The sequence below is a fragment of the Sciurus carolinensis genome, chromosome 1, assembly GCF_902686445.1.
Source record: "Sciurus carolinensis chromosome 1, mSciCar1.2, whole genome shotgun sequence".
Taxonomy (NCBI): domain Eukaryota; kingdom Metazoa; phylum Chordata; class Mammalia; order Rodentia; family Sciuridae; genus Sciurus; species Sciurus carolinensis.
The window spans coordinates 2,353,575-2,368,214 of record NC_062213.1 but is presented as its reverse complement, the minus strand read 5'-3'; the positions used below and the strand labels follow the sequence as shown (position 1 = coordinate 2,368,214).

The 14,640-nt window shown below is 61.9% G+C and overlaps 1 protein-coding gene across 8 annotated transcripts in view; it reads left to right on the top strand.

The window, feature by feature from the left end:
- Nucleotides 1-14,640, top strand: part of Adgrb1 (adhesion G protein-coupled receptor B1) — a 74,158-nt gene that overhangs the window by 40,166 nt on the left and 19,352 nt on the right. For all 8 annotated transcript variants that reach the window (XM_047565475.1, XM_047565470.1, XM_047565464.1 and 5 more), the window contains 2 exons: nucleotides 7,000-7,141; nucleotides 13,005-13,108. In XM_047565475.1, the coding sequence (XP_047421431.1) occupies nucleotides 7,000-7,141; nucleotides 13,005-13,108 (246 nt within the window). The remainder of the gene's footprint in view (nucleotides 1-6,999; nucleotides 7,142-13,004; nucleotides 13,109-14,640) is intronic.

Below are 14,640 nucleotides of genomic sequence, written 5' to 3'. Positions count from 1 at the left end.
GTGATGGTGGTGGAAGAATTGATAATGTAATGGTGATGGTGATGGTGATAATGTAATAGTGATGGTGATGGTGGTGGAGGTATTGATAATGTAATGGTGATGGTGATAATGTAATAGTGGTGGTGATGGTGGTGGAGGTATTGATAATGTAATGGTGATGGTGATAATGTAATAGTGGTGGTGATGGTGGTGGAGGTATTGATAATGTAATGGTGTTGGTGATGGTGGTGGAGGTGTTGATAATGTAATGGTGTTGGTGATGGTGGTGGGGGTGTTGATAATGTAATGGTGTTGGTGATGGTGTTGGTGATGGTGTTGGTGATGGAGGTGGGGGTGTTGATAATGTAATGGTGTTGGTGATGGTGTTGGATGGTGGTGGGGGTGTTGATAATGTAATGGTGTTGGTGATGGTGTTGGTGATGTGGTGGGGGTGTTGATAACGTAACGGTGTTGGTGCTGGTGTTGGTGATGGTGGTGGAGGTGTTGATAACGTAATGGTGTTAGTGATGGTGGTGGGGGTGTTGATAACATAATGGTGTTGGTGCTGGTGTTGGTGATGGTGGTGGGGGTGTTGATTATGTAATGGTGTTGGTGCTGGTGTTGGTGATGGTGGTGGGGGTGTTGATTATGTAATGGTGTTGGTGATGGTGTTGGTGATGGAGGTGGGGGTGTTGATAATGTAATGGTGTTGGTGATGGTGTTGGATGGTGGTGGGGGTGTTGATAATGTAATGGTGTTGGTGATGGTGTTGGTGATGTGGTGGGGGTGTTGATAACGTAATGGTGTTGGTGATGGTGTTGGAGGTGCTGATAATGCAATAGTGGTGGTGGAGGTGGAGGTATTGATGTTGTAATCGTGGTGGTGACAATGGTGGTGATGGTGGTGGTGGTGTTGATGATGTAATGGTGGTGGAGGTGTTGATAATGTAATGGTATTGGTGATGGTGGTGGAGGTGTTGATGATGTAATGGTGGTGGGGGTGTTGATAATGTAATGGTGTTTGGTGGTGATGGTGTTGGAGGTGCTGATAATGCAATAGTGGTGGTGGAGGTGGAGGTATTGATGTTGTAATCGTGGTGGTGACAATGGTGGTGATGGTGGTGGAGGTGTGTAATGGGGGTGATGGTGAGAGTGGTGGTAGTAATTGTACAGTTGATGTCATTGTTGCTGTGTCTGGCAGCGGTCTCAGTGGCAGCTGTGAGAGTAGAAGTGGTGGTGACACAGGATGTTGGAGGTAGGCTCGGCTCAGGGGAGTTTGCAGGTGCATGCCCCCTGTGCAAAGCAGGACACACCCGTGGCACAGTCAATGAGCCAGGTTGCAGCAGACATGTAAACGTGGGCCAGGGCGGGTGGGAGAGCTGCTGGCAAGCGGAGAAGAACTTGAGCACACTGCAGTCTGGGAGGGCCTCTTGGAGGGGACAGGTGGACCGGCTGTGAGGGTGGTGAGGTTTGGATCTGCTAGAGCCCGTGGGGGTGCCATGTCCCATGCTCTGGCACAGGGCAGATCAGAGAGGTGCTTGCCGAGTGAGTAAACATGCTGGCCCTGACCTTCCAGCCGAGGACTAGGGGCTGAAGCCCGACGGGTGTGGGTCACTGCCCCCTGCTGGCAGGGGCAGGTGGCTGGCGGGTAGAATGGGGCTGCAGGTGCAGCAGAGGGTCTGAGTGAGGGCTGGGGGCCAGGGCAGGCTATCTGGGTGCTGGCTCCTGAGCTGGGGGATTCAGCAGCGGGAGTGGGGTAGGCACGACCCAGCTCCCCAGCCCAGATCGCTCTTTCTGGGCTGGGAAGCCCAGTGTCCCAGCCTTTCCCAGAGCCTTGCTCTGCTTGGCACACTGGCCTGGGCCTGTGTGCCCTGCCCAGGTAGGTAGGAAGGTCAGGAGAAGAGCCACTGGACCCTGCGTGGAGGGGTTCCAGCCCGGGGACAGGTCTGACTCAGAGCAGCTGGCGCCAGGCAGGAATTGGGAGACTGGCGTCTGGCATGGTAGGGACATGAGAGACCCTGAAGGCCTGGTCACAGTCCGTGAGCTGGGAGAAAAGCTCAGGCACAGCCAGGGCCACAGGAAGGACATCAGGTCTGAGGAGCGTGGGACTCACCTGGCAGCCACACTGGGAGCAACCCAGGTCAGACGGGTCCAGACCTCCGGACTTCAGGTCACTGACGAAGGTGTCCTTGGGACGGGGCCCTGAGCCAGAAGTGCTGGGGCTGGGCGTGCCGTGGGAGGGCTCTTGCAGGAGGCGGGAGGCGACTGCTCACAGAAGCTGAAGGCCAGGCTGAAGCAGCCACGACCAGCCAGGAGGCGGGAGAGCTGTGCAGGCTGACCAACCATGGGTGGCTCTGCACACTCCTGGGCACGCTGGGCCTTCAGTGAGCTGGCTTGTGTAGGCAAGGTCACCAGGACCAGGGTCGTACTTGAGATGCTCCCAGCACAGTGGCAAGTGGGACCTAGAGCTCGTGGCAAGGGCAGGTAGCAGGTCTGGTCATCCAGGCAGGCCTCTGGGAGGAGGCGGTGCCAGTCTCTATCTGGGTTAGAAGTAGGCAGACTTGGCTGGGGTGCTTCTGATGGGCAAGTCGGCAGGGTGGGCTGCTATAGCGTGGGGACAGAGCAGGGGGCTGGTTCCAGGGGCACAGAAGGAGGCCGGCTCAGGAAGGCCCTTGAAGGCCAGGGGCTCCCAGAAGCCCCTGCCAGTGGAGGCTGTCTTCCCACTACCTGCCCAGCGCTGAGATTCCCTACTGGGGTTTCTGTGCCCACTCCTGGCTTCTTTCTGCTGTGTGGGCGGGCGCCCCATGAGTCATTCACACTGGAGTGTGCATTAGCCACCAGATCCAGAGGGACCCTGGCAGTGTTTAGTCCTATAATAGCTCCTGCTCCACGGGCCGCAGCAGCGCCATGATGGAGTACAGGACCGGGCTTGGTGGGTGGGAGGTGGCTCTCAGCGCACCCTCTGTGTTACTGTCCCTGAGGTCCCTTGAGCATGTGAGCCCTGTGTGTCCCATGCCCCCAGGTTCAGACAGGGTGTATGCCTACTGCACAGGTGATGGCTGAGCCCCGAGAGGCCAGGAGTGGGTTTGCCCAAGGGTGGAGGTCTAGTTTTACTGCCCACTTGCTTTCTGGAGTTGCAATGGGCAGCTGCCTGAGCAGAGGCAAAGGGTAGACCATCTCCCCTGGGCAGCTGGCAGTGCCCTCTCTGAGCCACCCTCACCCAAAACAGTGGGAGGAGACTGGGGACCTGCCCTGGGGGCTGAGGCGAAATGAGGTGGTCTGCGCCAGGTCGAGGCTGTGCTGGGAGCTGTGGCCACCACTGGGTTTGGAGAAGAGTGCTGAGTGGGGGGCTTCAGGGTGCCTGGGGAGGAGGTCACATTAGGGGGACTGGGTCAGTCCCCAGGGGGTTGCGGGTCCCTGGGAGCAGTGTGGCTCTAACCTGTGCAAGGAGTGAGCCCCGTGAGGGTTTTGAGCCCAGCACGTGGTGTGGGGAGGCCCGAAGAAGGAGGATAGGTGGAGGCCAGGGCCAGGGCTGTGGCAGCCCCAGCTCCTTTTCTGGTCCCGGACCCATTGAGGGGAAGCAGGTGTGACTGACCCAAATTCCTCAGGCCTGGACCCAGGAGGGGGGACCTGGCTCCATGACCCAGATACTACACATTTCTGCAGCTCAGAGAAGAGGTGGCAAATGGTCTCCCACATGTGAAAGCAGTTGCTGTGTGCACGAGGAGGGAATGACCTGCCTGTGTGCAGAGATGGGAACTGGTGCCCCCTGCAGCAGGAGGGACTTCAGTCAGACTTAGGGCAGAGCTTCCAGTTTTTGAGAATCAGGTTCTATTGAAAGAGGCAGGCTGAGGGCCTCTGGCCTTCCTCAGGTGGATGCGTGTCTAAGATGCACGCCACCCCCACCAGTCCGTCCTCAGCTGAAGTCCAGCGCTGCAGGGAAGACTCGGGTTACTCCTGGGAGGCCCCCATTGATCAAGTTCTTTTCCCAGCTTGGATGGGCCTGGGGCAGGTTGCTCTGGAGGTCGCTTTCAGATCTGCCTTGGTCAGGGGTCAGGTGATATGTGCCTCGGGGGCAGGCAGATGCATAAAAATGGGAATCTGGGCCCCACTGCTGCCTTGCTGTGTGGCCTCAGATGACTGTCCCTTCTCAGAGTGGCGGTTCCTTTATCTACAAAGCTGCCCTACAAAGGCTGGGGTCATGGAGAGCCTTCGTGCAGCACGGCACCACCGTCATGGCAGAGGGCCGCGTCTCGGAGCTGCCTGTGGGAGGCCTGACACATTGCTGGGCCAGCTGGGGGCTGAGAGGCTGAGGATGGGCCACCGCAGGATGGTCCTGCAGGGTCTGCAGCTCACAGAGTGGCCAGCCCTGACCACCTCCTGGATAGGGGCAGGACAGGTGCCTCTTCTGCCCTCCTTGGTCTGCACCGTAGGGGTGGGCAGCCGCTCCTGCATGCCAGGGGAAGCCTGGCCAGGCACTGGCTCGCAGGCCATGGATCCACCTGTGAGCTAGGAACCTGCCAGGCTGCTACCCAGGCAGTCCAGCCTCCCTCCCCTGCCTCAGGGTGTCATCCTCTCTAAGCGCCGAGAGCGCTGAGCAGGAGCTCAAGTCTGGGCTGTGTGCAGCAGAACAGGGGTCTAGACTGGACACTAGCGGGCCAGAGCCCCACTCAGAGCAGCCACAACCCACACTGGACAGGCTGAGGGGCCACACACAAAACCAGCACCTGGGCTTCCCTGGAGCACAGGCACCTGACTGTCTCCGATGCTGGCTATTTGTGTCTGACCCCAGACACTAGGGAGGTGGGGCAGCCTAGGCCCAATGGCTCCTGCCTGGAAGGTGTGGGGGACAGAGGAAGCTGGCAAGGGGGAGCATGCCTAACATGCCTGAGCGTGCCCTTGGAAAGGGTGGCGGGCACAGGATCTGGGCTGCCACGCAGAGCTCCAGTACTTTCCAGGGACTCTGTGCTCCCTGTCTCCTTCCTGCTCTCAGATCCTGTCCATTCTGTGGTCAGCAGAACCTGCTCTTTTCTCAAGGATAGAGGATTTCTGGGCATCCTGTATTGGGACTCAGGGCAGCAGGCCAACTCCCTGGCCTCGATCCCAGTGCCTGGGGGCCTGGAGTCAGTGCTGTGGCTGCCCTTTGGGGCCCAAAGGCTCAGAGAGAGTTGTCCCTGGGAGAGAAAGAGCCTGCAGGTCAGGGCCCTTTCACAGCTTGCATGTTTGCATTCTTCTGTGAAAAGAGAGGGTCCTCAGATGAAGGAGCCTCAGGCCTCCGAATCCTGGCCCCCATGAGCTTGGCCTTCCACACTGCCTTTCAGGGTGACCAGGCAGGATGGAGAGCGGAAGGGGCCACACAGCCCAGACCTAACCCTGTAGAGCCCTCAGCTAACTCCTGGGCCCTGCTCCCTACCTTGATCTGCTTGTGACTTGGAGACACAGTTTTGTTTCTCTGGAGCAAATCATTCCTTCTGAGCCTCAGAGAAAAGCAGATGCTAAGGGTGACCTCATCCTTGGGGGTCCCCTGCCCACTCGGAGCATGTTCTTTCTCCAGTGACTAAATCTCTGCGGCTGCTTCCTTGGGCTGCTAGAAACAGGAAAGAAGCAAGGTGCAGCCACCAGAGCCAACGGGCACAGCTCAGGGCTCTCAGACACCTGGAACTGCCCCCGTCAGAATACACTTGGGCATGTCTAACCCCTACTTTAGAGATGAGGAAACTGAGTCCAGGGGCGTCAGCCAAGGTCACACAGCTACCATGCAGCCAGGTGTCCCGTCCGTGGCAGCCTCTCAGTGTGGGAAGCCACTTGTGTAGCCCTCTGGGGTCCTCTGGGGAGAGGAGCTGGACTGAGCATTGGTCCACAGTGTAACTGGTCAGGTCCCTTTTGGGTCTGGGCTTTGAAGGCCCCATTGGTGTAGTAGGGGTGGGCTGGAGATCACTTGAGATTGGAAAGCACCTAAAGCCCCATCATTGCTGGGTGGCAAAGGGTTGGAATTGCAGCTGGATGAAAAGACCTTCTGGCAGAGAGAAAACCCGGGACTGTCTTCTGAAGCCCTGGGGCAGGCACTGGGTCTGAGTGACTTGGGGAGGGCTGAGACCTCCCTCTGCCCTGGGTTTGGATTACCCCAAGCTTTAGCTCTGGCAACCTCTAATTCTCAGGGGGCATCCCTTCCCCTTCACCTGCAGAGCCTTGGGGTCAGGACAGTGGCTCAACCCAGGGCAACGTGTGAGGGTTGGATGCTGGGAGGCCGGACAGAGGGCCACCTGGAAGGCTGTGGGAACGTGGCTCCTGGCAGCAGGAGAAGGGGTGGGGGCCGTGATTCGTGAACAGTTCTGTTCCCGTGGTGCACAAGAACCTAGCAAGTCCTTTGCTTAAATGAAAGCAGGGCAGCGGCCGGCCTAGAGACGCAGGAGGGGCCCGGATCAGCCCGCAGAGGGAAGTTTCCACCTGCGGGCCACCTCTCCGCAGGAAGGCTGTGTTCCGAGATGAGCGGTGGACACAGGGGGACCAGGCCTGGGGGAGGTGGCTGCGGGGGACGGAGCAGTCCCAAGGTCACCTGCTCCAGCGGGTGCCCTGAGCCTTGGGGCCCGGGCGCTCTGGAGCGACCTCTGGCCGGCCCCAAGCGCGCCCCCGCGCCCCTGGGTTCGCGCCCCGCTGCACGTGCGCCTCGCGCCCCTGAGGCTCGCCCTCGCTCCCAGGCGCCCCTCCCGCGGGCCGGCGGGGGCGCGGGGCCGCCCGGGCGCGGGGCCAGCGCCCGCCCTCCCCGCCGCGCCCGCGCCCCGCGCTCCCGCGGGCTGCTCTCCGCTCTCGGGCGCGCGGCGGGCGGGCGCAGAGGCGGCCATGGGCGCCCGGGCGGCGGGGCCTGGCGGCGGCGGGGCGCGCGCGGCTGCGGGCGCAGGTGCGGGCGGCGGGACGGGCCGGGCGCGGCGGCGGCGGCGGCGGCGGCGGCGTTCGGGGCCCGGCCGCCCGCCGGCCGCCGCCGCTGACGCTGCCTGTCTCCCCCGTGTCCCGCCGCCCCCAGACCCTCCTCCTCCGCACCCCCGCAGCTCGGGCCTTGGTCGTGGCGCGGCTGCCGCACGGTGCCCCTCGACGCCCTCCGGACGCGCTGCCTCTGTGACCGGCTCTCCACCTTCGCCATCTTAGCCCAGCTCAGCGCCGACGCGGTGAGACCCCGGCGGGCGCGGCGGGCGCGGGAGGGGCGGGGGCGGGGCGGGGCGCCGGGCTGGCGGCGGGGCGGGAGCAGGGAGGGCGCCGGCCTCCCGGGGTCGCTGTGCCCAGCATCCCCCGCGGGTCCCGGGCCTGGAGAGGGTGAGTGGGAGCGAGTGGGCCGCGATGTGCAGCCGGGGGCCCTCGAGAAGTGACTGTTGGGTGGGTCCCGACTCCGCTCTCCTTGGAGGCTGGGACCTTGGAGAGAGTCAGTCCTCAGGGGAGCGAGGACTGCCTGCTCTGGGGCACCTGGGGTCCGGGGATTGGGCATGCCCCTTCACTTGGTCCCCCAACTGCCCAGGACAGGGAGGAGGACGTGCTGCCACCTTCTTGGAGCCCTTCTGCACCCACCCAGATGGAGCCTGGTCTGCGGAGGTGGCTGTGTCCCCAGGCAGGGCTCTGGGGGTGGCAGAGGCTGCTGGGCCTGGCCCAAGTCCCCAGGCAGGCCCGTCATCCCTGGGCCTCCTTTTTGTTCCTGTGATTCTTGTGGGGGCTGCTGGTTCCTATGGAGACGGCATCTGGGGCAGCCTGCTGGCTGGGGCCCTGGGCGCTGGCCCAGCCCCCCTGGGGCCGGTGGGCTCTCTCACCCAAGGGCTGACTGAGCTGCACCAGCCTGCCCCAGGAAGGCCAAGCCCTCCCTTGCAGGTCACTGGGCCAAGCAGGCCCAGGTCAGCCCGCCAGGGAGGGCAGGAGCCCCCGGAACCTTGCTCTGGCCCCTCTGCCCAGACCTGGTGTGGAAGGGTCCCAGGCTGCAGTGGGGAGGGGACTGGGATTTCCTAGGTGTTTGAGAGGCATGGCTTGCCCCGCAGAACCCGGTTCCATGGGAAGAAGCCTCTCAGGACACTCTGGCCTCCACATTTATCTCTGAAAATCCAGCAGGTGATACTGCCAGCTGGGTCCTGTCCCCTCCCTTCCCAGGGTTAGACCCAAATGGGACGTCTTAGATCATTGCCACCAAACTCTCCACTGATAGGCAGGAAAACTGAGACCTGAGGAGGAACTTACTCAAGGCCTTGAGGTGGGTCTGGGCTAGACAGGGTCTGTGTGCTGGTCTGTGACCCTCCTGTCAGGCCCATCAGGTGGGACCGTGGATGTTGGTTCTGTGGGAGGGCCTGGGGGCAGCAGCAGGGCGGCCCTGAAGGCTCCCTGGAAGAGGTGACTTTTTGCATAGATGTCAGCAACATGAAGGCAGAGCAGAGGCTGCCACCTGCCTTTCCTGGGGCTCCCACGTGACTGATCCATGTAGCACAGTGCCGGCCATGGGCTCCAGGGGCTGCTGTCCCTCGGGAGTGAGTAGGACCAGGACAGGGAGAAGTGGAGTCCCTGCTTCCCCAGCCCAGGGCGCTCAGGCCAGCATGGGGTTGGAAGCTGAGGCTTGTCCCTTCCAGCTGTGGCCTGCTTTGTTCCTCGGTTCCTGGATTCCCCCGTAACATGGAGGTAGCGTGTACTGTACTGGGGGCTCCTGGTGACTGAAGGCAGTGCTCTCCCACTGGGGGACGGACCGGAGGGGTGTGGGGCATTCCAGGCAGAGCCGACCTGAGCCAGGTGCCTCTAAGGGAAGAGAACAAGGCCACTTTCAGTGGGTGGGGGGCGGGAGACAAGGTGCTGAATTCCTGGTTGCTCTGGCAGTGTCACGGGCTGTTCTCAGGTCAGCGGTCACCGGATGGGGCATCCTGTCACTGAACACCAGGCAAAGCAGCTGAGGCAATGGGCATAGGAGCAGGCAGTGGCTACAGGGCCACACACTAACCTTGGGGCCCAGGGCTGGTTGACTGCCCCTTGGAGCCTATTTCCTCATCTGTAAGATGGGTCGGTAGTCAGTTCAGCATAGTTGTCTGGCTCCATTTGGCCTCCTGGTGCTGGTCCCAGGCCTGAGCTCAGAGGGACACTGGCTAGAAGGAACCAGGGCACGCACAGCCTCTGCCCACGCTCACTACTCAGGACCCCCTCTCCGCCTTCTCTCCCACCCTACTGCCCCGTCCCACCTTAAGCTGAGGGGTGAGCTCTGCTCCACAGTGTGGAGGGCCCAGGCTGACGTGGGCAGCAGACATCTCAGACAGACCCGGCAGCCCAGGCTGCAGGAGGGAAGACCTGGTGGGCTCAGGGCCCAGCAGCAGCCTCTGTCCCTCCTGGTGGGGTCTGGGAAAGAGCACCGGGCGGAGGTTCAGAGCAGGGTCTGGGGGTGCAAGGAGTTCACCTGGGTTTTGTTGGGGGTAGTGACAGCCTTCCCAGGGAGGGAGGGAAAAGCAGGAAGCTCCTGGGTACATGTGAGCGGTATGGGGCTCGGGGCAGAGGCAGCCGCACCATCGAGGCTGGGACTGGGGAGGGCTCCACTCCATCCCCAGGTGGGCAGAGGGAGTTGGTAGCAGTGGAGACCAGGTGCTGCAGGATCCCCAGGGGAGCAAGGTGGAACAGCAGGCAGCGGGTAATGGCCAGAGCTGAGCTGGTGGCTGGGGGAGAGACGGGCGCTGCTCCCCACTGGCTGGGCTCGTGGGTGTGCTGCGCATGGAGAGTGGGGTCTGGGTGGGCAGAGGCTGCAGTGTCTGGGCACAGCATGTCCCACGGGAGCTGCCACTCAAACCGTGGCCTGAGACGGTGGTCAGGGGACGGTGCGGGGATGCACCCCAGGAGCCAGGGTGCATGACGGGGAGACGAAGCAGGCCCAGAGCCAGTGTGGGTGCAGATGCCACGGTGCTACCGGGTGCTGCCGCTGCCAGTAGGTTGAGTAACGGCTCTGAGTCACACCTGTGCGTGGGCCGATGCCACCTGTCCTGGAGCTGTGGTGGGGATCAAACTAGGTGATGTATTTATGGTGCTTGACACAACCTGGCATGTAGTAAGTGGCCACAAAGGACAGTTTTGGTCCTGCGTCTGCAGTGGGCCTCCAGCTGTGCTAGCGAGTGTGGCCAGGTCCCAGCTCTGTGTGCAGCCAGGATGGGGCCCTGGAATGTGGCTGGGATCAAGGCTCAGCACATGACCTGGGTTCAGGGATCAGGGTGTGACCTGGGCAGGCTCAGGGTACGATGGAGGTCAGGGTTAGTGTTAGCTGGGGTTGGGTTAGCTTTGTGAGCAGTAAGGAGCCATGGGTGGCGTTGGAGCAGTGACGGGAGAAAGGTGTGACTGCAGAATGGAGGTCAGTCTCAGGGTGTGCGGAGGGCTTGGGAGAAGATGGGGGCAGGGAGTTCTTGTGGTGGAGACTGGCAGTAACCACGTAGATAAGAGCTGTTGACCGTTGGGTGACCAGGACCCTGGAGAGGTCAAAGAAGGTGACAGGGGAGAGCCAGGAAGTGGGTTCAGATGGCGTGTTCAGGGAGGGCCTGTGTGGAGGTGACTTCGCTGAGAAGGGCTGGCCACGCGAAGGTCAGGGGAAGAGCACCAGGCAGCAGGGCAGCCTGTGCAGAGCCCCAGGGCGGTGCTGAGCCTGGCACGCAAGTGGCCTTCCAGTGGGGGGCCTCTTTCTGTGCCCACTCTGTGGACACCCTTGAGGTCTCCAGCCTGTCCCTTCTAGTGAGACCTGAAGTTCCCTGGCACCCTTGGTCCCAGGGCCGTTGCCTGTGCCTGTCCCACATCACCAAGAGCTGGACAAGAGCTATGAGGAGTGACCAGTGCCAGGTGGGGAGGAGCAGGTGGGCAGGTGGGGGAGCTAGCAGGCTAGCGGCTGTCAGGCCTAAGGAGGGCAGACGAGGCAGATGGCCAGAGGTCGGGGCCAGAGCCAGCCATGACACAGGTGCGAGACACTTGCTCAGCCGCCTGTGGCCTGCTCAGGGCCTTGGACTGTTAGCTGAGGCCACCTGTCCTGCACATCCCTGTCCACCTGGCCTCACGGCCCAGTGCAGGTTCCCTGCTGGTGAAGTGACAGTGTCGTGGGACTGATCCTGGGCACTGCTTTGAAGAAGAGTGGCATCCAAGCAGAGCTCCAGAGGGGGTCAGCATACTGTGAATGGCTAAGGGGGCTTGGGTGCTGAGGCCACCTGGCTGGTGGTCTGGGCCTCCTGCAGGGCCCAAAACCAGCCAGGGTGCCTAGCAAATGTGCCCAGCACCATGAAGAGCCAGGCTTGGCACCAGGGCCCAGGAGGCAAGCGCCCACGCGAGGCACTCTGTGTCTTGGGTCAGGGTGTGTCTGTGGGCATTTGGACTTATGGTCTGTGTCGCCCCATGGTTGGAGCCCCAGATTGGCCACATCAGGCTAGTTTTGACCTGGAGGAAAGGGTTCTGGAGAAACGCAGCGAGGGAGCTTGGAGGAGCTGGGGCAGGGGAACAAGCCCGAGTCATGAGGTCCTCACAGCAGGCCTCCGCTGGCCAGAGCTCCACTTGGCGCTCCTGTCGAAATTGGGGCAGCCAAGGCCTGAGGCTTTGCAGACAAGTGATTGGCACGAAGGTGGGTCTCGCGGGGGCCAGGGCCCAGGGGTGCTGTGAGCCCAAGGCAAGAGTGGGTGTCAGGCCAGATGTGCCCAAGAAGACTGGACAGGCTGACCCTGAGTATCATCTGGGTGTCCCAGTCTGGGGCCACAGCAGTAAGGGCAGCTCCCAGGGAGCCAAGGGCTGGGGACACATGGGACACCGAGGGCACACAGTGAGTTCCAAGGTGAGCTCATTGTAGAGCCAGAGCCCGGGTCTGTCTGCCCCCAGACCCTAGCCGCGTGTGGAGTCTCACGTTTGTGAGATGGCCTGCTGTGTGGCCATGGACACTTCCCAGGTGTTCCAGGTTGCACCCTCCCCTCTTCACTCTTGGCAGTACCTCTGAGCGGCCTCTGCGCTGGGTCAGGGGCCACCCATAGGAACCAGGAGCAGGGAGGCTGCCCAGAGGAGGTGGTCCTTTTGCCACGTGTGAGAGGAGCAGGCCAGGGGTCGGAGAGCGAGGGCAGCCTGGGCACATGCTGCCACCAGCTTGAGGGCAGTGGAGAGCCAAGTGGGGTGGATGAAGCAGGCCCAGGGAGAGAGAGAAGGGAGCCTCTGGGTTGGGTGTCGGGTGGGTGGGTTCTGAGAGCTGTCAGGGGCAGACTCGGGTGGGGACCAGCAAGGTAGCAGCTTCGGAATGGAGAACCCTTAAGAAACTGTCCCCCCAGCCACCTTCTCCAGCAGCTCCACGCTCACTGCTGCCTCCTCCGGGAGCCGGGGTGGCGGCTGGCGAGGGGCTGTGGTGGTCTCCCAGCTCCTCACCCTTGCTGGGGTCTGGGGAGGCTCGAGGCACGGACAGTGGGCTGCTTGGGGTCCTGCCCCTTGTCTGAGTCGGGACCAGTCTGGCGTTTGTGGTCTGCACTGGGCACATGGGGAGGGGGGCGCACGCTGAGATCAGAGTGGCCAAGGCGCCAGCCCTGTGGAGCAGGGACCGTACTCCAGGTAGAGAGAGCAGTGCAGCAGAGGCCCTGCGGTGGGGGGAGCGGGGCGCTCTGAGCCGGGCAGGGAGGGCCGCCTGGGTGTGGACGTAAACCGAGGTGCCGGCTGGAACGGGGAGGAGGGAGGAGTGGAGCCTTGCTGGGGGCCGTGGGAGGAGGTGGAGGCTGGCTCTGGGGACAGTGGAGTTGGAGGCCCCTGTTGGACTTCCAGCGCCCCCTGGTGCTGCAGAGCCTCAGGGCCTGAGAGCTGCCCGTGGGGCCTCTGCACCTGACCCACCTGCATGTGAGATCCTGAATTTGGGCACTTGATGCGATGGCAACAGAGGGTCTCTGTGGGCTTGCTGTGTGACTGTAATGGTATCGTGGGCTCCTCTCAAGGGCCCAGTGCCCCTTCAGGAGCGCGAGCAGAGCAGGTCCTGGGGTGGTCAGTCCCCCAGGCCCAGCGGCACGGAGACCCTCGCTCACCCTGCACTCCCACACCTAGACCATGGAGAAGGCGCCCGTGCCATCCGTGACGCTCATCGTGGGCTGTGGTGTGTCATCCCTCACCCTGCTCCTGCTGGTCATCATCTACGTGTCCGTGTGGAGGTGGGTGCCGGCTGGGCAGTGGGCCCGAGCTCTGTCGCCCCCTGGGTCCTGCATCACCCTCCCCAGCCCAGCCCACGCCTGTCCTCTCACAGCCCACTCGCACCTGCCTTCCTTCCTGACTGTTGCTTCCACTTACGTGGAGTGTCCCTGGGGAGCCACCGAGGTGGGGCAGGGTGGAAGTGTGGACCACACCTTGCCTCAGCTGGCCCCACACTACAGAGGTGCCAGCTCCTTCTGATGTGTTCTCTGACGGAGGCCGGCCCAGAGCCTGCACCACAGCCGCACACACGAGCACCTGTCCCACGCCCACCCAGAGGCCCCTTGGTCACCCAGTACCCCTGTGTGTCCTTGCATGGGCCATAGCTCCTGGGATCAGGGTCAGGCCTCAGGGCCCAGAGCTTCTCCCACTGCCCTACCCTGTGCTTCTTCCTGGGAGGCCACAGGGGCTCGGCTCAGGACCCCCAGGCCTGTCACAGGCCCTGTCTGTCCCCTGTGAGGACTGTTACTGGTAGGGTCTGCTGGAGCTCTGGCAGGTGTGGACCAGCAGGGAACCGGGGAGTGTGGCAGGTGCAGGCTTGGGTCAGCCTGGAGCTGGGTAGCCACAGGTGTGTGTCCTTACCTGGGCTGGCTAAGTGGCCAATCTCCCTACCATCTTGCCATCTAAATCCAGGCCTCCCTTCTCCCTACCCATCAAGTAGTTTAGGGCAAGGAGGGTAAGTTCAAGGTCACTGGTGAGGCAGCTGCCCAGTATGACCAGAGGATGTGCAGCCCCTGCGCCTGGCCCCTCCTACTTTTCAGGCAGCGAGATGTCAGCCAATAATTGGAACTGATGGCCTGGCCACAGCCTGAGGTCATCGTGGGCTGCGTGGGGGAGGGACGACAGACATGCTCCTGGGACTGGGTAGCCATTAGCAGCAGATATCCTCTGCTGTCCTGCCCCAAAACAGAGCATCCTGTGCCCCTCCTCATGGGCTCTGCAGGGAACCACAGCTATTGGTGTCTCCATTAGCTCTTCCCTTGGTGATTGGGTCTCCCAGAACAGTGGGGGTTGGGGCTTGGAGGCCCTGGGCTCCAGCTCTGACTTGCCAAGCTTTTGCCCATGAGGTTGTCAGAGCACCTCCCTCAGAGCACTGCTGGCCATCCTAGCACTGGTCACCTGCAGGCAGGGATGGTTCCGATGGGTCTGGGAGGAATCAGGGACCCAGACCTGGAATACGACCTACCCAAGGTCATACAGCACTTCAGAGCTATGTCAAGGCCCCAGAGCTCAGCCATGCACCTTCTGCTCTCCACCTGAGTGGGTCTCAGTACCAAGGGCTGACAGTGGTGATGGTGGTGATAATGGCGATATAATGATGGTGGTGTGGTGATAGTGATATGATGGTGGTACCATGGTGATGATGGTACTGATGGTGGTGGTGGTAATGGTGTTGGTGTGATGGTAATATGATGGTGGGAGTGATGGTTGTGGTGGTAATGGTGATGGTGATGCAATGATGATGATGGTGGTGATGGTGATATGGTGGTGGTGG